Source organism: Cetorhinus maximus, chromosome 5, assembly GCF_964194155.1.
Source record: "Cetorhinus maximus chromosome 5, sCetMax3.hap1.1, whole genome shotgun sequence".
NCBI classification, from domain to species: Eukaryota; Metazoa; Chordata; class Chondrichthyes; order Lamniformes; family Cetorhinidae; genus Cetorhinus; species Cetorhinus maximus.
The window spans coordinates 68,603,507-68,631,370 of record NC_135883.1 but is presented as its reverse complement, the minus strand read 5'-3'; the positions used below and the strand labels follow the sequence as shown (position 1 = coordinate 68,631,370).

Here is a 27,864-nt window from a genome sequence, read left to right as displayed (position 1 = left end):
TTACCCACACCTTCTTGTTAGTCAAAACAATCAAACCGAAGAACATGTGACTCTACGTCTATTCTGGGAACTCAACATTGGGGGAAGTCCAATCAATTCCTGTCTGGCTGAATAAGCAGGAATATGACCTTTAAAGTCACATGAAATTACATTGTTATTCTCAGGCACCCAGTTTTCGATGGGATTGCATTCGGCTTTGAAAATGAAAGTATATATTCACTTCACTAAACAAACCAATATTTAACGTCTAATTCAGAATAATTCCACTAGATTATTATGTTTGTCCCAGTTTTATGTTCTGGATGATTTCTCTCCCCATTGCTGCTCTCTCTTTAGTATTCTATGCTTTGTCCCTCTACTGGTTTGACTGCTTCATTTAGACCGGAGCACCTCCAATTTACGTTCGAGAGGTCACTGGTGATTCTGGTCTCACATTGGGTAAGAAGTCACATTCCTCTGTTCATCCTGCAATTTATGGTCTCCATTCTGAGAGTGTGAAGCACCATCTGTGTGCATTGCATCTTTCTGCTGGCTGGAACTTGTAATATCGAGAGATGACCAGGCATCAGAGGTGCCCTTTAAAAAAGGAGAAAAAAAGAGTTAATCACCTTCCACACAGTATAGGCTATTGGCCCATCATGCTTGTATCAGTTCTTAAAAGAGCTATCCCATTAGTCCATCTCCCTACTCTTTCCTCATAGCCCTGCAAATACATATTTTACACATATATTCTCTCATTCCATCTTCTACAAACAACAGCACAATATGGCAGACCTTTATTATAAGTAAAACTGCTTTTTAAAAATTCTTTCACGGAACATGGGCATCGTTGGCTAGGCCAGCATTTTTTTTGCTGTCCACCCTTAATTGCCCTTGGGAAGATGGCGATGGTTAGATGCCTTCTTGAACCACTGCAGTTGTTGTGGTGTAGGAACACCCACAGTGCAGTTATGGAGTAAGTTGCAGAATTTTGACCCAGCGACAATGAAGGAATGGTAATATATTTCCAAGGATGGTGCGTGGCTTGGCGGGGAACTTGCAGGAGGTGGTGTTCCCATGTGTCCGCTGCCCTTGTCCTTCGAGGTAGTAGAGGTCACAGGTTTGGAAGGTGCTGTCGAAGGAGCCTCGGTGAGTTGCTGCAGTGCATCTTGTAGATGGTACATATCAGTGGTGGAGGGATATTGTAGGTTCTGATGGGGTACCAATCAAACTGGCTTCTTCGTCCTGGATGCTGTTGAGCTTCTTGAGTGGTGTCGGAGCTGCACTCATCCAAGCAAGTGGAGAGGGTTCCATCACACTCCTGACTTGAGCTTTGTCAATGGTGGAGTCAGGCTTTGAGGAGTCTGGAGGTGAGTTACTCTCCACAGAATTCCAAGCATTTGACCTGCTTTCGTAGCCACAGTATTTATGTGGCTGGTCTAGTTCAGCTTCTGCTCAATGGTAACCCCCAGGATGTTGATAATTGGGGATTCAGTGATGGTAATGCCATTAAATTGCAAGGAGAGATGGTTGGACTCTCTCTTGTTGGACATGGTCATTGCCTGGCACTTCAGTTGCACGAATGTGACTTGCCACTTATCAGCCCAAGCCTGAATGTTGCCCAAGGAGGTCAGGAGCTGAGTGGACCTGGCAAAACCCAAAGTGAGCGTCACTGCGATATATACACACACGAGTGTCAGTGAGCAGGTTACTGTTATATAAACACACCAACGCTGAATTATTAAAACATTACCATTTGAAACTTACTATTGGATCTGCTTCCACCATCCTCTCAAACAGTGCATTCCAGATCACAACAACTCAGGAAATAATTCTCAGCTCCCCTCTGGTTCTTTTACCAATTATCTTAAAACTGTCTCCTCTGGTTACCAACACTCCTGCCAGTGGAAACAGCTTATCCTTATTTACTCTATGAAAACCCTTCAATATTTTGAACACCTCTATTAAATCTCTCTTTAATTTTCTTTGCTGTAAGGTCTCCTGAGATCCCAAGCATCACAGATGACAGTCTTCAACCAATTCGATTCACTCCATGTGATATCAAGAAAGGGCTGAAGGCACTGGATATTGCAAAGGCTATGAGCCCTGAAAACATTCTGACAATAGTACTGAAGACTTGTGCTCCAGAACTAGCCACGTCCCTCAACTCCTAACTCATCACAGCCTTGGTTTAAACATGGACAAAAGAGCTGGACTCAAGGGGTGAGGTGAGAGTTCCTGTCCTTGACATCAAGGCAGCATTTGACCAAGTATGGCGTCAAGGAGCCCTAGCAAAACTGGAGTCAATGGGAATAAGGGGGAAACTTCCACTGGTTGGAGTCATACCTAGCACAAAGTAAGATGGTTGTGGTCTTTGGAGGTCAATCATTTCAATTCCAGGACATCAGTGCAGGAGTTCCTCAAGGTAGTGTCCTATGCCCAACCATCCTAGCTGCTTCATCAATGATCTATGACCTACTGTCCATCATAAGGTCAGACATGGGTATGTAATCTGATAATTGCACAATGCTCAGCACCACTCACCACTCCATAGATACTGAAACAGTCTGTGCCAATATGCAGCAAGAACTAGACAACATTCAGGCTTGGGTTGATAAGCGCCAGACAATGCCCATCTCCAACAAGAGAGAATCAAACCATCTCCCCTTGACATTCAAAGGCATTACCATTGCTGAAACCCCCACTATCAACATCCTGGGGGTTACCATTGACCAGAAACTGAACTGGATTAGCCATATAAATAACGTGACTACAAGAGCAGGTCAGAGGCTGGGAATTCTGCAGCGAGTAACTCACTTCCTGACTCCCCAAAACCTGTCCACCATCTACAAGGCACAAGTCAGGAGTGTGATGGAATTCTCTCTACTTCCCTGGATCAGTGCAGCTTCAACAACACTCAAGAAGCTGCACATCATCCACGACAAAGTAGCCCCTTGATTGGCACCCCATCCACCACCTTCAACATTCACTCCCTCCATCACTGATGCACAGTGGCAAGAGTGTGTACCCCATTTAGCAGATGCACTGCAGCAACTCACTAAAGCTCCTTTGACAACACCTTCCAAACAGCGACCTCTATCACCTAAAAGGACAAGGGCAGCAGATGCATGGGAACACCACTACCTGGAAGATCTGCTCCAAACCACACACCATCCTGACTTAGACCTATATCGCTGTTCCTTCACTGTCACTGGGTCAAAAGCCTGGAACTTCTTTCCTAACAGCACTATGGGTGTACCTACACCACATGAGCTGCAGTAGTTCAAGAAGGTTACTCACCACCACCTTCTCAAGGGCAATTAGGGATGGACAATAAATGCTGGTCTAGCCAGTGATGCCACAGCCCATGAATGAATAAATAAAAAAACATGTCCTCTATGCCCTTTCCAAGCTATTGGCATCTTTTCTAAGTATCATCATCTCCAGCAGACTGGAGCATCTCCAGGGAGCAGTCTATATTGGACCTGGTATTGTGCAATGAGATAAGATTCATTAATAACCTCATAGTGAAGGTGCCCCTAGGTAGCAGTGATCATAATATGATTGAATTTTATATTCAGTTTGAGGGAGAGAAGACTGGGTCTAAAACTAGTATTTTAAACTTAAATAAGGGCAATTGCGAGGGCATGAAAGCAGAGCTAGTGAAAGTGAACTGGCAATTTAGTGTAAGGGATAGATCAACAGAGATCCAGTGGCAGACATTTAAGGAGACATTTCAGAATACACAGAATAGATACACTCTAACAAGAAAGAAAAATTCCAGGGGGAGGATCCACCATTCGTGATTAATGAGAAAAAGTTAAAGACGGTGTCAAACTTAAAGAAAAAGCATATAATTGTGCAAAGATGGGTGGCAGGTCAGAAGATTAGACAGAATATAAAAAAACAGCAAAGAATGACTAAAAGATTGATAAGAGGGAAAGAATTAGAATATGAGAGAAAACTAGCTAGAAATATAAAGACAGAGTAAGGGTTTCTATAGATATTTTAAAAAGAAGAGTTAAGTGAGTGTTAGTCCTATAGAAAGTAAGGCTGGGGAATTATTAATGAAAAATAAGGAGATGGCAGGTGAGTTGAATAGGTATTTTGCATTAGTCTTCACTATAGAGGATACAAGTAACAGCCCAGAAATAGCTGTAAATCAAGAATTGGAAGGGAAGGAGGAATTCAAGAAAATTACGATCACTAAGCAAGTGGTACTTAGCAAACTGTTGGAACTACAGGTTGACACATCCCTGGACCCTGATGGATTTCATCCTAGGGTCTTAAAAGAAGTGGCCAGTGAGATAGTTGATGCGTTGGTTTTAATTTTCCAAAATTCACTAGATCTGGGGAAGTTTCCATAAGATTGGATAATAGCTAATGTAACTCCTTTATTCAAAAAGGGAGGGAGACAGAAAGCAGGAAACTATAGGCCAGTTAGCTTAACATCTGTCATAGGGAAGATGTTAGAAGCTATTATTAAAGACTTTATAACAGGGCACTTAGATAAATTCAAGGTAATCAGGCAGAGTCAACATGACTTTGTGAAAGGGAAATCATGTTTAACCAATTTTACTGGAGTTCTTTGAAGAAGTAACAGGCAATGAGGATAAAGGGGAGCCGGTGGATGTGGTGTACTTAGATTTTCTGAAGGCATTTGATAAGGTGGCTCATCAAAGGTTATTGCGGAAAATAAAAGCTCATGGTATAGTGGGTAACATATTGGCATGGATAGAAGATTGGCTAGCTAACAGGAAACAGAGAGTAGGCACAAATGGCTCATTTTCTGGTTGCCCAGGTGTGACGAGTGATTTGCAACAGGAATCAGTGCTGGAGTCTCAACTCTTTACAATTTATATAAATGATTTGGTATGGTTGCTAAATTTGCTGGTGACACAAAGGTCAGTAGGAAAGTAAGTTGTGAAGAGAATGTAAGGTGGCTACAAAAGGATATAGATAGTTTAGGTGAGTGGGCAAAGATCTGGCAAATGGAGAATAATGTTGGAAAATATGAGGTAATCCATTTTGGCAGGACGAATAAAAAAAGCATATTATCTCAACGGTGAGAGATTGCAGAAGATTGAGATGCAGAGGGATATGGGTGTCATAGTGCATGAATCACAAAAGGTTAGTATGCAGGTGCAGCAAGTAATTAGAAAAGCTAATAGAATGTTATTGTTTATTGCAAGGGGAATTGAATACAACAGTAGGGAGGCTAAGCTTCAGTTATACAGGGCATTGGTGAGACCACATTTAGAGTATTGTGTACAGTATTAGTCTCATTACTTAAGGAAAGATGTAAATGCTTTAGAAACAGTTCAGAGAAAGTTTAGTAGATTAACACCTGAATTGGGTGGGTTATCATATGATAAAGGCTGGACAAACTAGGCTTGTATCTGCTGGAGTTTAGAAGATTAAAAGGTGACTTGATTGAAACATATAAGATCCTGAGGGGACTTGACAGGGTGAATGTGGAAAGGATGTTTCCTCTTGTGGGGGAATCTAGAACTCAGGATCACAGAATCACAGAATTTTAATGGCACAGAAGGAGGCCATTCAGCCCATCATGTCTGCACCAGCTCTCCAAATTTGCATTATGACCTAGTGCCATTGCCCTGCCTTTTCCCTATACCCCTGCACATTGTTTCTATTCTAATATCACTGTTTCAAAATAAGGGGTCGTCCATTTAGGACAGGGATGAGGAAAATGTTTTTCTCTCAGAGGATTGAGAGGCTTTGAAATTCTTCAAAAGGTGGTTATGGCAGAGTTTTTCAATATCTTTAAGGCAGAGGCAGATAGATTCTTTAAAATCAAGGGGGTGAAAGGTTATCGGTGGTAGGCAGGAATATGAGGTTAAAATCAGATCAGCCATGATCTTATTGAATGGTGGAGCAGGCTTGAGGGGCCGAGTGGCCTACTCCTACTCTAATTCGTATGTTTGTATGTACCAGATGGTTCCTTCAGGTGTTTAAGACCTCCAAGATGACTAAGAAGGGAGTTTGAGCTGAAACACAAACTTAGCCATTGTTTAGCACAAGATATTATGAACAGCCACCCAGAAGGTCGTTAAGGGGCTGATAGCTATTTAAATTAAAACTTCTTGTCTGTGCCTGAGACGCTGGCCAAGGGCATGGCCCCGAAGAAAGGGCTAAAGCAAGTGGTGAGCAGGAAAGGGGCCAGAGGCGAGAGGAAGCGCAAATGGAGACAGAAGGAGGCACTACATCTAGCAGGTGTTGAAGCAGATCCACCCCAAGAGGAGCATCTCCTCCAAGGCCATGTGCGTCTTGGATTCGTTTGTCAGCGACATCTTCGAGCGCATCACCTGCGAAGCTTCCCACCTGGTCCGCTACAGCAAATGGCAGACCTTGTCCTCCAGGGAGATCCAGACCTCTGTCCGCCTCCTGCTGCTGGGGGACCTGGCCAAACATGCCGCCTCTGAGAGGACCAAGGCGGTCACCAAGTACACCTGTTGCAAATAAGATTCACGGGTCGCTCCAGCCGTCTTGGGGAGGGGCACATTCAACTCAAAAAGGCTCATTAACAAGGCTGCATGACATTTTAGTGGCTACTGCACTGAGCTAATGCCCTCTCCTAACAGTGGCTAGCTGACTGGGAATAAACTACCCGTTGCAGAGGATTTTGAGCACTAATTAAAAGGTATATCATCTTTTACTGTCACTTATTACTAAAGGTTTAAAGAAGACATCAGGAGACTTTCTGGGGCTCTTTTGTCAAGACTTCACCTACACTTGAGCAACATTTATTCTAGAAATTTGCTAAGGACTTCACCCCAAAAAAGTGAGTGCTATGTGCTACTCTTCCTTATTGGGTACTTCATGCGGAAAGGGAATTCTTGATCATGCATATCTTGTTAGGGGTCTCCAGTGGTCTGTGGGAGAAATGGGAAGAGGACATAAAGGCAGACAGCGCAGTACCAGCTGCTACAGGAGAGAGGAACAGGCGGGCAAGGCAGACTCCTTCTCCCATGCAGGAACAGGACATCCCTCTTCCTAATCTCAGACCTCCAGAATCTCCAAGAACCTGCTGTACCATATCTCGATGCCTGAGTCAACTCGCTGCTGAAAATTGCATCTAATCAGCCTCTGAATTTTAGCCCGGCCAGGCAAATTCAAATTATGATAATCGGCCATTAGGACCAAAATTGCAGCCTAAAGCCAAATTTTAAAAAAGGCATATCTAAAATGGCATCCAATTAACACCGCTTTCACCCTTCCACCAAAGTAACCCCCACAGTCTCCTTCAACGTTAAAAAAAGGTATATCATTTGTTTAAGTAACTAACAGTAAAGTTACTTACAATCAATTAAGAATAAATAAATTGACCATCAGGTGTTTTGTTATGGAATGTCACAAGGTGCATTTTCAGGGGGGCTGATGTAGCTCAGGAAATTGGATGCTCATGCAAATTGAGGCAGAAATATGTAATCAGCCAAACGTGTTATATGCTCTGTGATCAGATATTTTGCATTATTTTATATTGCTTTATCTGCAGTTTTGCCCCTATGTAGGATTCCAGGAGAACGGAAAGTGAGAGAATATTTGAAGATAAATGGTCACATGGCAAGGCAAACAGATGTAAACTAGTTGATCATCCAACGCAATACTCATGGACAAAATAAAATTGCCCTCACTCCCTGTACCTGTCTCTCCTTCTCCTCCCTTTCTTTTTCTGCTTGTCTCCACTTTTTCTGTTTCCTTCTTTGGCTCATATATACTTTCACTCGTTCCCATCTCTCTCTTTGTTGAGTTTATCTGTGATTATTTGGATTCGGTAAGTTGATGGAGCAGGCCACTACACTGCATGGTGGTGAAGCTGTCTAAAGTTGGCTGTATTTCCATATTCCTTTTGTGTTCACAACTTTGCAGGACAGAATCCCCTTCCAATTCAGTTCTTTAGGTAGTTTGGGTGAATCAGGAGATCACAACTCCCACTTAACCTTTTGATCTTGGGAAAGGTTTCTTCTCCCACTTCTGCCTCAACTCTCTCCTGTTTGGAACAATTCTATTTCACTTTCAGGTGACTCAGTTTCTCTTGTCCAAACTCTCAGATTATACATTAATTAATAAAGAGCCATCTGTTCCTGTACAATCTTTGGGAGACTGCCAGATCTACACCGAGATGCCAAAGAGGGACTAATTCCTGCTCCATTAATAGCCATCAGTTTCTGCTCACAGTCTTGTGACTCATCTGTTCTGTGGGTAATTCATTTAAAAACATGGATTATCTCCTGGTTTTCAGAAAGTAGGTTTAAACACAAGGTAATAGCATCCTCTACAAAATAAATAAAAGCACAGACAGAGACAACACCCCATCCACAATGGCAAGGCCCCAAAGTTGTGAGATTCGTAAAGTTCCATGAGGTGAATACACACACTCATCCTTGGCGTAGTTTCCCCGATCAGCACCAGTCACTAAACAGTGATAATGCTGAGTGCAAAATTATAAATATTTCCCGGGCACGAAGGGCTTACACTTGACGAGAACACAAGGGCAATACACACCCCTTGATTTTTGGTCGCTATGCCGGCACCTTTCGTAATGACCTTGTGCTGCTCATCATAATGGGTGAAGACAAACAAGAGGCGTCCCTTCCCCTAACGTTCCCTTGCCTGAATGAGTCCCATCTGATCCCACAACTCCCCATCTTCTTCCCCCATGACTCCAGGTCTCTCCTAACCCTTCCATGATAAGAAACCTGAACCTACTTTTCTGAGATTTCACACCAGTCCTCTCCACCCTTCCCCATCGGACTGTAGGGCCAGGTCAACATTACAGTTAGATCTGAGGCATTCTAAAAGGGAAGCACTCAATATGGCTCAACACGGTACAAAATGGACTCCAAGATTTTTAACTGGAGGCCTTGGTACAGGAATTGGAGAGGAGCAGAGATGTCATCCATCTACAGGGCATCAGGAGATCCTCCAGACAAACTTTGCAAAGGCAAAGACAGCTGTGGCGATCAATACCAGGAGTTTAGCTCTGAGGACCTGGAAGTAGTATCCCAAAAAGTTTTATGACCTCACATGATTGGTCAAGGTCAGTGAATGTATCTTTAAATGTCATATCCCACCAACTGAATTACTAGTCTCTCTGCTTAATACACTGCATTCCCATCACTCACCTAACAATAATCCCTATCAATCATCACTCATATTTAACATGCACAGCTTTACCTCACCCTGATACACTTAGCCCTGTAGAATGCTTCACACCTATATCTTACAGCTTGCGCAGATTGCCAGCTATTCAATCATGACAGCCACGTCATACAAACACATTGCAGCTCATTCACTGACAATTTATTCCCTCTTGCAGGACAAGTGGTGCACAATGACAGCAGCAGGTGCTAACCGGGGGACAGACACAGCTGCATGTCCTTACCCTGATGGAAGAGAAGTTGGCTGCCATCATTTTCGTGCCCATTCCTGAGGGTGTGGCCAGCGGCAGGTTGAAACCATTGAAGTTGATGGTATGCTCCTGCCTAATCCTCCTTCTCACATCCCATTTTCCAAATAATCCCACAATCACTTTTGATTTACAAGCTGCAGATGGTATAAATGTGCACCTCTTCCTTTCTCGTTCCCACATTTGTTCCTTTCTAAGTTGTGACAATCAAGAATTGCAACTTGGCCAGGCTGCTGTGGAAGAGCTAGCAGTGGAAGGTCAGGAAGACACCTGATGAAGATGAAACAGTGCCACTCACTGCCACCAGCTCAAGTACTGACAGTGCCACATACTCTACAGGGTAGCTTGGAGAAGGGATCTGCACGTAGTGATACACTAGGCATGAGTAGCCTGCAAGCAGGGTATGAGTCAGGGGTGGTGCAGGTGCCAGCTTGCTGAAGGGTGAGGTCATACACAAGTTCTTCTGCAGGGACCTCAGATGAGAACCATGAAGGGGCAGTCTACAGAAGGCGGCTGATGGGTACGCACAATGAAAAACTTGATGCATTGGCAGGCCTACCGGAGATTCTGTAGTCAATGTCAAGAAGTATGGAAGAGTCCAGCACCAACTTGGCGCAGTGCTTGGAACCCATCCTTTCCAATGTGGAAGTGGTGACCAACTCCATTAACCCATTCATTAACCCAGCTGTGGGGAACTTGCAGGTGGTGGTGTTCCCACATGTCTGCTGCCCTTGTATTTCTATGTGGTAGAGGTCATGGGTTTGGAAGGTTCTGTTGAAGCAGGCTTGACGAGTTGCTGCAGTGCATCTTGAATTATGGTATATACAGGTGCCACAGTGTGTTGGTGGTGGAAGGAGTGAATGTTTAAAATGGTGGATGGAGTGCTGATGAAGCATGCTACTTTTTCCTGGAGGGTACTTTGAGTTTGTTGAGTGCTGTTGGAGCTGCACTCATCCAGGCAAGTAGAGAACATTCCATCACACTCCTGACTTAAGCTTTGTAGATGGTGATCAAGCTTTGGGGAGTCAGGAAATGAATTACTCACTGTAGAATTCCCTGCCTCCGAGCTGCTCTGTAGTCATATATTTATATGACTGTTTCAGTTTCTGGTCAATGGTAACCCCATGATGTTGATGGTGGGGGATTCAGTGATTGTAATGATGTCAACGGTAGATAGTTAGTTTCTCTCTTGCTGGAGATAGTCATGCCTGGCACTGGTATGGCATGAATGTTACTTACCACCTCTCAGCCCAAGCCTGAATGTTGTCCAAGTCTTTCTGCAGATGGACACTAAAGAACGCACAGAGGAAATTTAAGGATGCTGCCAGGACTGGGAAATCACAGCAATGAGGAAAGATTGTATAGGCTGGGGATGTTCTCCTTGGAACAGAAGAAGCTGAGGGAAGATTTGACTGCGATGTACAAAATTGTGAGGGGTTGGATAGAGTGGATGGGAAGGGCCTATTTACTTTAGCAAAGAGATCAGTGACTAAAGGGCATAGATTTAAAGTGATTGGTAGAAAGATTAGAGGGGAGATGAGGAAAAAATTATTTTATTTATGGATGTGGGCTACGCTGGCTGAGCCAGCATTTATTGCCAATCCCTAGTTGCCCTTGAAAAGGTGGTGGTGAGCTGCCTTCTTGAACTGCTGCAGTCCATGTGGTGCAGGTACAGCCACAGTGCTGTTAGGAAGGGAGTGCCAGGATTTTGACCCAGCGACAGTGAAGGAACGGCGATATATTTCCAAGCCAGGATGATGAGTGACTTGGAGGAGAATTTCCAGGTGAAGGCGTTTCATCTATCTGCTGCCCTTGTCCTTTTAGATGGTAGTGGTCGTGGGGTTGGAAGGTGCTGTCTAAGGCACCTTGGTGAATTCCTGCAGTGCATCTTGTAGATGGTACACACTGCTGCTACTGTGCATCAGTGGTGGAGGGAGTGAATGTGGATGTGCCAATCAAGCGATTGCTTTGTACTGGATGGTGTCAAGCTTCTTGAGTGTTGTTGGAGCTGCACTCATCCAGGCAAGTGGGGAGTATTCCATCACACTCCTGACTTGTGCCTTGTAAATGGTGGACACGCTTTCGGGAATCAGGAGATGAGTTACTTGTTGCATGATTCCTAGCCTCTGACCTGCTCTTGTAGCCACAGTATTTATATGGCTAGTCCAGTTCAGTTTCTGGTCAATGGTAACTCCCAGTATATTAATAATGGGGGATTCAGTGATGGTAATTCCATTGAACATCAAGGGATGATGGTTAGATTCTCTCCTGTTGGAGATGTTCACTGCCTGGCACTTGTGTGGCACGAATGTTACTTGCCACTTGTCAGCCCGAGCATGGATATTGTCCAGGTCTTGCTGCATTTGGACATGGATTGCTTCAGTATCTGAGGAGTCACGAATGGTGCTGAACACTGTGCAATCATCAGCAAACATCCCCACTTCTGGCCTTATGATGGAAGGAAGGTCATTGATGAAGCAGCTGAAGATGTTGGGCTGAGGGCACTACCCTGAGGAACTCCTGCAGTGATCTCCTGGATCCGAGATGACTGACCTCCAACAACCACAACCATCTTCCTTTGTGCTAGGTATGACTCCAAACAGTGGAGGGTTTTCACCCTGATTCCCATTGACTACAGTTTTGCAAGGGCTCCTTGATGCCACACTCGGTCAAATGCAACCTTGGTGTCACTCTCACCTCACCTCGGGAGTTCAGCTCTTTTGTCCATGCTTGAACCAAGGCTGTAATGAGGTCAGGAACTGAGTGGCACTGGTAGAACCCAAACTGGGTGTCAGTGAGCAGGTTATTGTTAAGCAAGTGCCGCTTGTTAGTACTGTTGATGACCCCTTCCATTACTTTACTGATGATCGAGGGTAGACTGATGGGGCAGTAATTGGTAGGGTTGGATTTGACCTGCTTTTTGTGTACAGGACATATCTGGGCCAATTTTCCACATAGCCTGGTAGATACAGTGTTGTAGCTGTACTGGAACAGATTGAGTAGGGGCATAGCATGTTCTGGAGCACAAGTTTTCAGTATTATTGCTGGAATATTGTCAGGGCCCATAGCCTTTGCTTTGTCCAGTCCCTTCAACTGTTTCTTGATATCACATGGAGTGAATTGAATTGGCTGAAGACTGGCATCTGTGATGCTGGGCACCTCCAGAGGAGTCCAAGGTGGATCATCCACTTGGCACTTCTAGCTGAAGATTATAGCAAATGCTTCAGCCTTATCTTTTGCATTGATGTGCTGGGCTCCCCCATCATTGAGGATGGGGATATTTGTGGAGCTTCCTCTTCCGGTGAGTTGTTTAATTGTCCACCACCATTCACAACTGGATGTGGCAGGACTGCAGAGCTTAGATCTGATCCGTTGGTTGTGGGATCACTTAGCTCTGTCCATCACTTGCTGCTTATGCTGTTTGGCACGCAAGTAATCCTGTCTTATAGCTTCAGCAGGTTGACACCTCATTTTTAGTTATGCCTGGTGCTGCTCCTGGCATGCTCTCTTGCACTTTTCATTGAACCAGGGTTGATCCCCTGGCTTAGTGGTAATGGTAGAGAGGGGAATATGCCAGGCCATGAGGTTACAGATTGTGTTCGAGTACAATTGTTTTCACCCCAATGGGTTGTGGGGGTCTGGAACTCTGCCTGAAAGGGTAGTAGAGTCAGAAATCCTCAACTCATTTAAAGGTGTCTGAATATGCACCTCTAATATCTGACAAGTCGCAAACAGCACTGAACACTGTGCAATCATCAGCAAACATCCCTATTTCTGACCTTATGATGGAGGGAAGATCATTGATGAGGCAGTGAAGATGGTTGGGCCTAGGACGCTACCTTGGGTAACTCCTGCAGTGATGTCCTGGGGCTGAGATGACTGGCCTCCAACAACCACAACCTTGTTCCTTTGTGCTTGGCATGACTCCAACCAGTGGAGAGTTTAGCCCTAATTCAGATTGACTTCAATTTTGCTGGGGCTCCTTGATGCCACACTCGGTCAAATGCTGTCTAGATGTCAAAGACAGTCATTTTCATCTCTTGGCTGTAATGAGGTCCGAAGAAGAGTCATATTGGACTTGAAACATTAACTCTGTTACTCTTTTCTCTCTCCACAGATGCTGCCCAACCTAAGATTTCCAGCACTCTCTGTTTTTAGATGTGTGATGAGGTCAGTAGCTGACTGGCCCTGGCAGAACCCAAACTGAGCAGCACTGAACAGGTTATTGGTCAGTAACTGCCGCTTGTTGGCACTGTCAACGGCACCTTCTAACACTTTGTTGATGATCAAGAGTAGACTGATGGAGAGGTAATTGGCTGGATTCGATCTGTCCTATTTTTGTGGACAGGGCATAGCTGGGCAATTTTTCACATTGTCAGGTAGATGCCAGTGTTGCAGCTGTACTGGAACAGCTTGGTTAGGGCACAACTAGTTCTAGTGCACACGTCTTCAATACCGCTGCGGGAATGTTGTTAGGGGCAGTAGGCTTTGCTGTATCCAGTGCCTTCAGCTGTTTCTTGACATCACTTGGAGTGAATTGAATTCGCTGAAGACTGGCATTTGTAATGCTGGCAGGAGGAGGCAAAGATGGATCATCCACTGGGCACTTCTGGCTGAAGATGGTTGCAAATGCTTCAGCGTTGTTTTTTGCGCAGATGTGCTAGGCTGCTCCATCACTGGAGAGGGAGATATTTGTGGAGCCTCCTCCTCCACCTGCTAGTTGTTTAATTATCCACTGGCATTCATGGCTACATGTGGCAGGACTGCACAGCCTTGATCTGATCCGTTGGTTGTTTGATCCTTTAGCTTTGTCTATTTTTGATGTTTATCAGGCATGTAGTCCTGTGTTGTAGTTTCACCAGGTTGGCATCTCATTTTTAGGTCTGTCTGGTGTTGCTCCTGGTATGCACTCCTCATTAAGCCAGGGTTGATCCCCTGGCTTGATGGTAATGGTAGTGAGGAATATGCTGGCATGCGGTTACAGAATGTGATTGAATGCAACTCTGCTGCAGCTGATAGCCTACATCAGCTTATGGATTCCCAGTTTTGAGTTATTAAATTTGTTCTGAATCTATCCCATTTAGCACAGCAGTAGTGCCACACATGATGGATGGTATTGATTCCACAACAACTGTACAGTGATCACTCCTAACAATACCCTCATGGAGAGATACATCTGTAACAGATATACTGGTGAGGGTGAGGTTAAGTAGGTTTTTTCCACTTGGTTCTCTCACCACTTACTGCAGGCCAAGTCTAGCAGATATGTCCTTCAGGACTTGACCAGCTCGGTCAGTAGTGTGCTATCGGGTCACTCAAGGCGATGGACATTAAAGATCCCCATCCAGGGTACATTCTGTACCCTTGCTACCCTCATTGTTTCTCACAAATGATGTTCAATCTGGAGGGGATAGGTGGCAATCAGTCAAAGGTTTCCTTGCCCATGTTTGACCTGATGCCATGAGGCTTCATGGGGTCCAGAGTGAATGTGTGAGGCCTCCCAAGGCCACTTCCTCTTGACTATGTCCCACTGTGCTGCCACCTCTGGTGGGTCTGTCCGACTGCTGGTGCAACAGGACACACCCAGGTATGGTGATGGAGGTATCTGGGACATTGGTTGTAAGTATGATTCATTGAGTATGGTTATATCATGCTGTTTTGGCACAAGTCCCCATATGTTATTAAGGAGGACTTTTCAGGGTTGACTGGGCAGGGTGTGCCATAGTCATTTCTGGTGCCTAGTTCGTTGCCAGATGGTGCATGCAGTTTCATTCCATTGACTTTTCTGGAATGATTTGGTACAACTGAGTGACTTGCTAGGCCATATCAGAGAGCAGTTAAGAGTCAACCACATTGTGTGGATCTGGCATCACATCTAGGCCCTAAAGGGCATTAGTAAACTAGATGGGTAGTCACTATTACTGAGACTAGCTTTTAATTCCAATTAAAAAATAATAATAATTTAAATTCCATTAGCTGCTTTGTTGGGATTTGAACTAGCGTATTAGCATGGGTCTCTGCATTACTCATCCATTAACATTATCACTATGCCACCATCCCCACTGTTATTGTTCCTTTCCAATGCGTGTAAGACAGACAGACAGCCTAGTTGCTGCCACTTATGGTGTGATGGTGCAGCCTGAAGCTGGGCCATCTAACCCAGAATTGCTCAAGGGGTCCTCCATGGCCATCGGCAGTCTTCCACCAACCATACTACAGCCATCAGGTAGCACTGCTTGGGAGCAGGCAAAGGCAAGCTGAAAGTACGCACTAAGGGAATACACAAGGATGATTAGTTGACTTTGTGATCAATATGCATGGTTTAACTTATAAATCTGGTTTGGAATGTTTATTTTATAGTGCATTCTGTGATGGTCAGTAACAGAGGGAAGGGAAGGTGTGGGACTATTGGTGAATGAGGAACTAGGGTTGCTTTTACTGATATCACACTTAGATGAGTCAATCATGGACAGCCTGGCCAGAAAGGGGGTGTGTTGCTTGCCTCCCAGCTTCCTTCTCCTCCTCAGCTGATTGTTGTATAGCTGGTGACAAGGGATAACTCCTCATGTCTGCAGCAAATCACCATGAATCTTGACGTCCACTCTGTCAAGTACTGCAAGTTCCTCCAGAGCAGTCCAGTCAGCAAAAGCATTGTTTAAGCATCCTAATGGTTCCATCACATTTTGTGAGGCAACATGGTATATATGCTGCTCACATGTGCATGTGTTGAGCATCAGTCATGAATCATGTTGTCAAAAGATAGCCCTTGTTGCCCAGTAGCCAACCTCTGGTTTGTCATGGTGGCTCAAAGGCAGATGGCATAGCAGACCGCCATAGAATACTGTTATAATATTGGGAATTGACCTGTATAACACGCTGCATATGGTCACACATCAGCTGGATATTGAGTGAGTAGAATCCCTTTCTGTTGTTGTACATTTCAGAGTTGACAGCAAAGCTATGTGTATGCAATCAATGGCACATTGCACCATGGAGAAGCCTGCAATCCTCCTGAAGATACGTGCTTGCTGTGCCTGCTTCTCCCTGGCACGAGAATGAAATGTGTCAGTCTCTTGGATCACAGAGCCTTGTTGGCTTCCTTATGCAACAGTGGATGGCAAGCTGGGAAATGTTACAAAAAGGAAAAAAACATTGCCCACTCCAGCCTAGAAGAAGCCCGGCACATAGAAGTTCATGACCACAGTCACCTTCACAGCAAATTGGCCAGCTCTGCTCTGAGGAGGCAGTTGTGCCTGCAACAGTTGGAAGATTTTAGTAAGATCATCCTTAGTGAAGTGGAGAAGTCTGATATAAAAGCAAAATACTGTGGATGCTGGAAATCTGAAACAAAAGCAAACAATGCTGGAAAAACTCGGCAGGTCTGACAGCATCTGTGGAGAGAAAGACAGAGTTAACGTTTCGAGTCCGTATGACTCTTCTTCAGCTCTGATGGACTAGAAACGTTAACTCTGTCCTTCTCTCCACAGATGCTGTCAGACCTGCTGAGTTTTTCCAGCATTTCTTGTTTTTGTTGGAGAAGTCTGATACATTGTCCATCACTGACATAGGACAATTGGTCCCTGAGCACCCTGGGCAGATATGACCTCCAGCTGAGTGCTCTTCACCCCTCTACTCCTTATTCTTCCAGCAGCCTGTCTTGTTTTGTGTCACCTCTAATCATTCCCTTGGACATTCCAAGGGGAAAGAATACTACTGCATCCACATCTAGGAGCACGTGTCTTGTGCAGAATCCTTGAAGTCAGAACAATGTTCTTTGGCATGTACCACACCACTCCCATAAACTTTAACAACTTTAATAAACTCTAGGGACCACCAAACAATTCTACAATTGCAACCAAAGGCAGCAGAAAACAATCAGGTACTAATCTAAAAATGCAAGCTTGAGAGAGGGTGTTGGTTAGAGTGTTGAGCTCCAAAATGGCAAATTAATGTCGGACAAAACACTCTCTTTCAGGGGCGGTTCTTTAGTTTAATTGTTTTTTTTATTTACTCAAAAGAGTATAAAGAGATATAAAGAGACACTTAGGTGTGATTTAGTAGTTAATTAGTTTATTTGTTTAACTGATATACTCAAAAGAGTATAAAGAGATACTAGCCCCGGGAATGTTATTTTAATTTAATTTGGTAAGTTTCTGTTAAAGTTTTAGATTTTTGTTACAGTGCCCCTTTAAGGGGCTGTTAATTAATTTGCTTAATTGGTATACTCAAAAGATCATAAAGGGACAATTACTGACACTGGGGTAAGGTGTAGAGTTAGGAGCTATACATTTGTAATGTCTCACTTTGTGAATAAGTCTAAAACTGAGTAAAGGTTTACCTTTGGTCTCCACCTTCACTAACTGGCTGTCAGAAGTTTAACAGTGCTAATGCCCTCATCAAAATGGCACCTGGTACGCTCATACCAGTATTGTGCATGCTCAATCCAGCCATCATTTTGGGAGCCAATCAGTACTCGTAGCATTGAAAAGCCGGGGCTGACAAGAGGGTGATGGGGATGTGCTAAGGAACAGAATTTCACAGCCAACATATTTTGAGACAAATAGAATAATACTCTGGTCTCCAACCTGTCAATTACTGAATCATCCTGTCAGACGAGTTCTTTTAACATGTCCACAAATTGGACAACATGAGGTTTTTAATAATTTTTTAATATATATTATCAAAAATGATATTTTTACCGATTTTCCTCTAGGGCTAATATTTACCTTTACTTCCATACTTTGCTATCAGGGCTTACCGAGAAAGATTAAAATATATTGAGTTCAGACATAGCAAAGCAATGAAATAAATTAGCAACGTTCATGCCTTCAGGGCTGCCTGTTGAATTATATAAAATGCCAGTACCAGAAGTAGCTCTCATCTTAATCGGAGTATTTCAGCAAACCTTTGCTTCAGGCTCTCTCTGGAACACATGGCAGGAATATTGATCTTATTAAAGGACAATAAGAACTCCCTTAACTGCCAATCCTACAGGATTAACTAAACCATTTAGCAGACATCAGAAACAGCAGCTGAAAAACTGTGACTATACTTACAGAGACCTTCAACAATTGAATGCTGCTCAGCAAATACTGGATTGACCAAGTGTGTTGATTATGACACGATACTCACAAGATCTCAACATCAGAAATGTGGTCCAGATGCTGAGATAGCCTAACTAGGATAATGTTGGAGCCTCCAGTGGTTACTCTCCTCTTATAGGCTGAAAAAACCAACCCTGCAGCTCAGAAACTAAAATAGAAAAAGCTAGACACCTTAACAGGTCTGTCGGAGAAACTCATGTCAGGTATAAACCCTTCCTCAGGGCTGGAAGGTATTACACATGATCAGAATCAAAGAAGAAAGTGCTTGCACTTATATAGCAGCTTTCTTGACCTTGGAACATGCCAAACTGCTTTATAGCCAACAAAGTACTTTTAAAATGTAGTCACTGTTACAATGTAGAAAAAGCAGCAGCCAAAGTTTACACAACAAGGTTCCACAAACAGCAATGAGATAAATGACCAGATAATTTGTTTTCAGTGTTGGTTGAGGGTTAAATGTTAGCCAGGATACTGGAAAGAACTCCCTTGCTCTTGTTTACTAGTGCCATGGAATCCATTATGTCAACCTGAGAGGGTGGAAGTTGTCTTGGTTGCACTTTTGAAGTGCAGTCACTGTTGTAATGCAGGAAATGTGGCAGTTGATTTGACAACAGCAAGATCCCACAAACAGCAGTGTGATAATGATCAGGTAATCTATTTTAGTGATGTTAGTTGAGGGATAGATGTTGACCAGGACAAAACAAGGAGGAACAGGACAAAGGAAAGGAAAGGATGGTGAAAACTGCAATGGGAATGACACAGAATAAAATGGTACAATAGGATCAGGAAATGGTCAAAGAGAGGTGTCACAAGAACACAAGAAATAGGAGCAGTATTATCCATTTGGCCCTTCATACCCATCCCACCATTCAATACGATCATGGCTGATCATCTACCTCAATTCCACTTCCTATGCTGTCTCCATATCCCTTAATTCACTTTGTATTTAAAAATCTATCGATCTCTGTCTTGAATATGTTCAACATCTGAGCGATGTCCACAGCCCTCTGAGGCATGGAATTCCAAAGATCTACAACCCTAAGTGATGAAATTTCTCTTTATCTCAGTTCTAAATGACTGACTCCTTATTCTGATACTGTGATACCTAGTTCTAGGCTCTCCAACCAGGGTAAACATCCTTCCAGAATCTACCTGATCAATTCCTTTAAGAATTTTCTATGTTTCAATGAGATCATTCTTCTAAATTCCAGGGAATTTAGGCCTAGTCTACTCAATATCACCTCATATGACGATCCCCTTATCCTAAGACTCAGTCTAGCAAACCTTTGCTGCACTCCTTCCAAGGGTAGTATATCCTTCTTTAGATAAGGACACCAAACTGTCTCACTAAGCCCCTATTCAATTGGAGAAAGACTTCTTCGCTCTTATGCTGTAATCTCTTTGTACTATGAGCTAACATAAAATTTTCTTTCCTAATTGTTTGCTGTGCCTGCATATTAAGTTTGTGTGATTCATGTTCAGAACATCCAGGTCTCTCTAAATACCAACGTTTCAGGCTCTCACCATTAATGCACATAAACAAAAAAGGCAAAATGGAATAAATCAAAGGAATAAAAGACAATATGGGAATGTGAGAAGAGCTAAACTGTAACAGGTAAATGGAATTGGAAGCATAAAAACCCAACAAAACAGAACAGGCTTCCGTGGGTCAGGAGGAAGCAGAAAGAAGGTTGACATCTAGGATGCAGACAGTCCCATCAGCCTTAACAGGGGATCCTACCTCCAGCACCAACCTTGCCAAGGCTAATGAAATGCTGGCTTTATACCTGGAGGGTTAGAATAAGAGGATTTTAAAAATTCTTTCATGAGATGTGGACATTGCTGGCTAGGCCTATCCCTAATTGCCCTCGAGAAGGTGATGGTGAGCTGTTTTCTTGAACTGTTGCAGTCCATGTGGATGTAGATATACCCACAGTGCTGTTAGGCAGGAAGTTCCAGGATTTTGACCTAACAACAGTGAAGGAACAGCGATATATTTCCAAGTCAGGATGGTGAGTGGCTTGGAGGGGAACTTCCAGGTAATTATGTTCCCATGTGTCTGCTGCACTTGTCCTTCTAGATGGTAGCGGTTGTGAGTTTGGAAGATGCTGTCTAAGGAGCTGTGGCAAGTTCCTTTAGTGCGTCTTGTAGATGGTACACACTGCTGCCACTGTGCATCGGTGCTGGAAGGAGTGTATGTTTGTGGACGGGGTGCCAATCAAGCAGGCTGCTTTGTCCTGGATGGTGTTGAGCTTCTTGAGTGTTGTTGGAGCTGCATTCATCCAGGCAAGTGGAGAGTGTTCCATCACACACCTGATCTGTGCCTTATAGATGGTGGGATAGGCTTTGGGGAGTCAGGAGGTAAGTTACTTGCCACAGGACTCCTAGCCTCTGATCTGCTCTTGTAGCCACAGTATTTATATGGTTAGTCCAGTTCAGTTTCTGGTCAATGGTAGCCCCGGGATGTTGATAGTGGGGGATTCAGCGATGGTAATGCCATTGGATGTCAAGGGGTGATGGTTAGATTCTCTCTTGTTGGAGGTGGTCATTGCCTGGCACTTGTGTGGTGCGAATGTTACTTGCCACTTGTCAGCCCAAGCCTGTATTTTGTTCAGGTCTTGCTGCATTTGGAAATGGACTGCGTCAGTATCTGAGGAATCACAAATGGTGCTGAACATTGTGCAATCATCAGCGAACATCCCCACTTCTGACCTTATGATGGAAGGAAGGTCATTGATGAAACAGCTGAAGATGGTTGGGCCTAGGACACTACTCTGAGGAAATCCTGCAGTGATGTCCTGGAACTGAGATGACTAACCTCTGACAACTACAACCATCTTCCTTTGTGCTAGGTATGACCCCAAACAGTGGCGAGTTTTCCCCCTGATTCCCATTGACTCCAGCTCTGCTAGGGCTCCCAGTCAAATGCTGCCTTGGTGTCAGGGACAGTCACTCTCACCTCTCCTCTGGAGTTCAGATCTTTTGTCCATGTTTGAACCAAGGCTGTAATGAGGTCAGGAGCTAAGTAACCCTGGCAGAACCCAAATTGAGCATCAGTGAGTAGAAGTTATGCTACAGTTATACAAAACCAAGTTAGGCCATACCTGGAGTAGTGTGAACATTTCTGGACACCACACTTTTGGAAATACATATTGGCCTCGGAGGGACTGCAGCATAGATTTACTAGAATGATACCTGGACTCAAAAGTTAAATTGTGAGGTGAGATTGCACAAAATAGGGTTGTATTCCCTGTAATTCAGAAAATTAAGGGTTGATTTGATCAAAGTTTTCAAGATATTAATGGGAACTGATAGGATTGACAGAGAAAAACTGCATCTGTGGATGAGAATCTAGGATGAAAGAAGACAGCCAAACAATAGATCCAGGCCTTTCAAAAGTGAAGTTCAAACATGAAGAAAACACTACTACACACAAAGGGTGGTAGAAATTTGAAATTCTCTTCTGCAAGCAGCACTTGGTGCCAGATCAATTCTTAATTTTAAATCTAAGATTGATAAACTTTGTTAACCAAATGTATTAAGGGATATGGACAAAGGTGTGTATAAGGAGTTGGTCACAGGTCAGCCAGGTTCTCATTGGAATAGGTACAAGGGCCAACGTCAACTTTTCTCTTCTTCGCCGATGCTGCCAGACCTGCTGAGTTTTTCCAGATATTTCTGTTTTTGTTTTGGATTTCCAGCATCCGCAGTTTTTTGTTTTTATCTAAATAGTTTCCTCCTGTTTCTATGTTCCTGTGCATTTTTTACATTATGTAGATTCTCTTCCCTAATTGCAATGTATCTGGATTTCTTCTCATTTCAGTTTTTCCCATCATTATTTGTACACAGAGGTAAATATGTGCATGTATCAGTGAAAACCACTAAACACACCTGGACTGGCAGGTGTTCTGAGTTTGTGCACAGCAGGAGAGCCCTAAGCCCTAATGCAATGCAAATTGGCTGCTGTGTTTCCCCACGTTGCAGCAATGATCACACTTCAGAAAATACTTCATTGACTGTAAAGCACTTGGAGAGAGGAGGCAAAGGTAGATTACTTAGGGAAAATAAAACAAGAGCCATAAGTTTTTCCTGCATTAATTTGCTTCACAACAGTTTGATGTGATCGATGTTGCTAACAAATCTGTTATTATGGTTGTTCCTTTTGGTTGTTACTGAGCTCCATCAGTTTATCTAATTTTGTGGTTCTTTTCTTTCTCCCTCCGTTTTCTATGTGTCCCCACCTGCCTTCAGCTTGGAGGAGAGGTTGGGCCAAATGAAGAGTTGTCCACTAAATCTGTCCATACTCTGTGTGGATTGTCTGTCCAAGCTGTGATCCAGCTATCAGCTGCAGAATGAACAAAACTCTCCCAACCAAGAGTGCGCAGACAGTCCAGAGACTCAAACTTACAACCCTCCTGCCCCAGATCCAAACACCACGCAGGACAAAGTAACTCGCTTGATTGGCATCATACCCATCACCTTAAACATTCACTCACTCCTCCACCACTGCACCATGGCTGCAAGGTGCATTGCAGCAAATCGCCAAGGCTTCTTTGACAGCACCTTTCAAACCCGTGGCTTCTTCCACTTAGAAGGACAAGGGAAGCAGATGCATGGGAACACCACCATCCGCAAGTTCCCCTCCTAATCATACACCATCCTCACTTGGAAATATATTGCTGTTCCTTCATTGATGCTGAGTCAAAAATCATAGAACTCCCTACTTAACATCACTCTGGATGTACCTACACCACACAGACCATAGTAGTTCACCACAACCTTCTCAAGGAAAATTAGGTAGAGGCAATTGTCCATGTCAAGGATGCCCACATCCCAAGAATGAATAAAAATAATCTCTGGGCACTGAATTCTACTGGGACCCCCTAGAATGGAGGTGAAAAATTGCTGCGTTACCTTTGTCATTTGGCTCCCACGACTGACTGATGGTCCAAGTGCAATGTTGACACTGCTTGTTGACTGGGTGTCAGTTGTGTTCCCTCCCTCTGCTGCTGACAGCCCGGATATCACAAGTCCGTTGGATAAACTTCTTTTCCCAAACAAGAGGCTGAGGGTGGAGCTTGTGGAGGAGGTGATGCTGCACCTGTTTTGTGCGCCCGAGTGGCCCTGGCTACTGAGCTGGCTTGCAGTGGAGAGTCGAGGTACTTGGGATATCATAGAAGCAATTGAATTATTGAACGACAGCTGGCTGTTGGATAACCTTTGAACCAGGCCCTGGACAGATGTTGATGCCTGTGAAGATGGCTGCTGTGTTTCCAGCATAGATCCTGACTGACTTGTAGCAGGTGGTCGCTGGGCCTCTGATCGGGATGAACAAACCTGCACTGAACAGCTCCTTTGCTCCCTTCGTCCTGCAATGCAAAAGGAACAGATTGAACTGTAACTCAATCATTGCAATTTCACTGATACAATTAAAACCCTTGGACAAAGTTAAACTAAATCCATTGCCTCTTCTTGTATACTTTACACAGGTTAGATTTAGATATTGCCTGTTGACTGATTGTAATTGTATAGGGGTTGACTATTCAAATGAAGAAAATTTGGCAAATATATTATTTCAATTTCCTCCCAAACCAGTAACCACCACCAACTAAGGACAAGGGTAGCAAGTGTAAGTCACGCACCATCCTGGCTTGGAAATATACTGAAATAAACTTTTCCTTATTGTCATCAAGTCAAGATGCTGGAACTCTCTATCCAATAGCACTGTGAGAACACCTTCTCCACACACAGTGCAGCGATTCAAGAAGAACGCCCGCCATCACCTTCTCGAGGGGAAATCAAGATAGACAATAAATGCCAGTCTTGCCAGTGACATCCACGTCCCAAGAAAGATAAATTTTAAAAAGGAGAGCATGAACCTCCCTGAATAATTCACTAGAGCTATGTAAAAGCAATAGCTCATCCATGCATATTTATAACCCTGCATAGGACAGACATGAAAAAATCCAAACATAATACATTCTCAACATCTAGGGTGGGGATTACATTGTACATTAGGGTCCTGAATTCAATCCTAATTTGCAAAACCACTCTCAGATATGGTTGGAGATGTGATCTTTTCAAAACCTACAGGACAGCCTTTAGTAGATCTGAAATGTTTTGAAATTAAGTGGAGAAGGTGATCACATTTGTGGAAATGTAGAAACTTCCTACAACAAGCACGTGCAAAATATCCCAAAACTGTTTTATAACTGAGTCATGTACTCAATTAAAAGAATATTTTATTCTTCTTCTACAATTTGTTACCTAGATAAACCTAAAATATATTAAAAGCTTACATCTGTCAACTTTATCCAGTATAAATTTATGTAGGTAATAGGGATTACAAATGAAGACATTGGAATTTATCATGGATATATGAAAGTAAGGGCAAAAGACATGAAATATTAGAATCTTTTTCATTACAGCACAGTAGATTATGGGCAATGTGATGGCAGTATTTCAAATTATGAAGAGATGGGAGAGACTGTTTCTCGTAGATGAGGGACTTGAATAAGGAACCATAGATAAAAGATTAAATGTAAGGGATGTAGACTAGAGAACAACAGAAACATCTTTACACACAGAGTTGTGAGGCTGTGGAATTCACTTCAGGACTTAGTGGTTGAGGCAGAAACTATGTTCACATTCAAGAATAGATTGGATAGATAGGTGGATAAAGAAGAAGGGGTTGAAGGCATATGGGAACAAAGCAAATAAATGTGATTAGGACTGTTTGCTTGGTGTGGTGCCCAGAATATTCCAGGTGGAGTCTAACTGTACAGTTAGTCTCAGGGGGATTTATATTATGTTTAAGCCTGTCTATCAATCACTGGCTCATTAAATAGAATACTTTTGTTGGTTCTTTACCCAAATACACACTTGGCTAATCCAGCCGGCCATTGTAACGGTTTCCAAACACTCTGATGAAGAATTGAATTTAGTTGTATGGATTTGTTTTTTGAAAATTTTATTCAGTTGAGGTTGCTACGTACTCTCAGTGTACAGCACTTGGCTGTAGCTATTGCGATCGGACTCCCTATGTAACACTTCCTGCGAATGCTATCGTACTTCCTTAAAATCTCTTGCTACATTGGATGATTGGATTGCTTTCCTGCAGTTGGACTGGTTAAACTTTAAACTACAACTATCTATTAAATGGGCACTGTCACCTGTACAGTCATCAGCTAATGTTTTTGTGATGTAGTTAGTAGTAAAATGATGACGCTGCTGTCAGAAACATCATTGGGACACCTGACACAATGTTCCTTCATGCCCAACACAGTGTCAAATCCCCTTTCATTTTAAAGATGTCAAATTAGGATATAAGAAATAGCAGCAGGAGTAGGCCATAACAGCTCCACTATTCAATAAGATCATGGCTGAACTGTGACATCAACTCCAGTATTCTTATATCCTTTGATTGCCGAAGTGCCCAAAATCTATTGATCTCAGTCTGGGATATATTCACAGACTAAGAATCCATAGCCCTAAGTAGAGAATTCCAAAGATTCACAACCCTCTGCATGAAGAAATTCCTCCTCTTCTCAGTGCTAAATGGTTGATCCCTTATGCTAAAAGCTTTCTGACAACTCAACATTTACTGAGGTTGAGATGTGCTCCTAACAACAGATGAGGGTATGTAGAGGGTCTTGCTAGATTCCAGATGGGAACAACGTTTCATCTAAAGAATTGGCAAAAGCTGGCAGGAAAGTCCTGATGGGATACAGTCATTCAAGGCTGGAGTTTGAACCCATGACCTTCCCCACCATTGGAACTTGGGGATTTACTGCCAGAAATCATGGGTCACCCAATCCAAATTCATTTTAGTGTTAGACATTTCAAACAAACAAAGGATCAGATCAACAAGGACATTTTACTGCAGTGAAATGTTTACAGGTTTAAATAAATGGTTATAGTAGTTATGGGACAGGCACCCTTGTCTTCAAGAAGATTAGGAAGTTAGGTAAAGGTGGAAGGGTAGCACAGCTTATCAAGAATGGCATTTGTGCAATAACTAGAGATGATCTTGGTTCAGGAGATCAGGATTTAGAATCAGTTTGGGCGGAGAGGAAGAATAACAGGGGAAAGAAGTCACTCGTGGGAGTGGTCTACAGGCCCCCTAACAGTAACCACAATGTAAGACAAAGTATACAAGAAGAAATATTGGGTGCTTGTGACAGAGGGACGGCAATAATCATGGATGACTTAATCTACATTTAAACTGGAAAAATCAGATTGGCAGAAGTAGCCTGGATGAGGAGTTCATAGGATGCTTTCGAGATAGTTTCTTAGAGCAGCATATTCTGGAACTAACTAGAGAGCAGGTTATATTAGACTTCGTATTGTGTAATGTGACAGAGTTAATTAATGACCTCTCAAGGTAAAGGCACCCCTAGGTAGCTGTGACCATAACATGATTGCATTTTACAGAAGTTAGGGAAAGCATAAAATTTAAGTAAAAAGCATATAACTGCGGAAAGAGGAGTGGCAGGTCAAATAATTGGTCAGAATATAAAGAATGGCAGAGGATGGCTAAAAGGTTAATCAGGAGAAAGAAATTAGAGTATGAGAGGAAGCTAGCTAGAAATGTAAAAATGGATAGCAAGAACTTCTACAGGTATTTAAACAGTAATAGAGTAGGTGAAGTGAGTGTTGGTCCTCTAGAGAGTGAGGAAGGGGAGTTAATAGTAGATAATAAGGAAATGGCAGATGAAATGAACAAATGTTTTGCTTCTATCTTCACTATAGAGAATACAAAAAACATTCCAGTAATGGCTGTAAATCAGGAGGTGGAACAGAGAGAGGAACTTGGTGAAAATTACAAACACTAGGGAAGCGGTACTGAGCAAACTGAAGGAGCTATGGGCTGACAAGTCTTCGGGTCCAGATGCACTTCATCCTAGAGTCTTAAAAGAGGTGGCTAATGAGGTAATAGATGGGTTGGTGTTAATTTTCCAGAATTCCAAAGATTCTGGAAAGGTTCCATCAGACTGGAAAGTAGCAAATATAATCCCTCTATTCAAAAAGGGAGGGAGGCAGAAAACAGGAAACTATAGGACAATTAACTTGACGTCTGTCATGGGGAAGGTGTTAGAGTTGATCACTAAAGAGGTTATAGCTGGGCACTTAGAAAAACACAAGGTAATTGGAAAGAGTCAGCATGGTTTTGTGAAAGGGAAATCATGTTTAACCAATTTATTAGAGTTCTTTGAAGGCATAACATGCACTGTGAATAAAAGGGAGCCTATAGACGTACTGTATTAGATTTCCAGAAGACATTTGATAACATACCACATCAAAGTTTGTTGCGGAAAATAAAAGCTCATGGTGAAGGGGTAACATATTAGC

The 27,864-nt window shown here is 43.1% G+C and overlaps 1 protein-coding gene across 1 annotated transcript in view; it reads right to left on the bottom strand.

Annotated features, from left to right (window-relative positions):
• Positions 1 to 41: 41 nt before the first annotated feature.
• LOC144680701 (pecanex-like protein 2) overlaps positions 42 to 27,864 on the bottom strand; it is a 211,603-nt gene continuing 183,780 nt past the window's right edge. Inside the window, exons 33-34 of the mRNA XM_078541957.1 lie at positions 23,428 to 23,882; positions 42 to 576 (exon numbers count right to left, since the gene is read on the bottom strand). Coding sequence (XP_078398083.1) covers positions 430 to 576; positions 23,428 to 23,882 — 602 coding nt within the window. The 3' untranslated portion in view covers positions 42 to 429. The remainder of the gene's footprint in view (positions 577 to 23,427; positions 23,883 to 27,864) is intronic.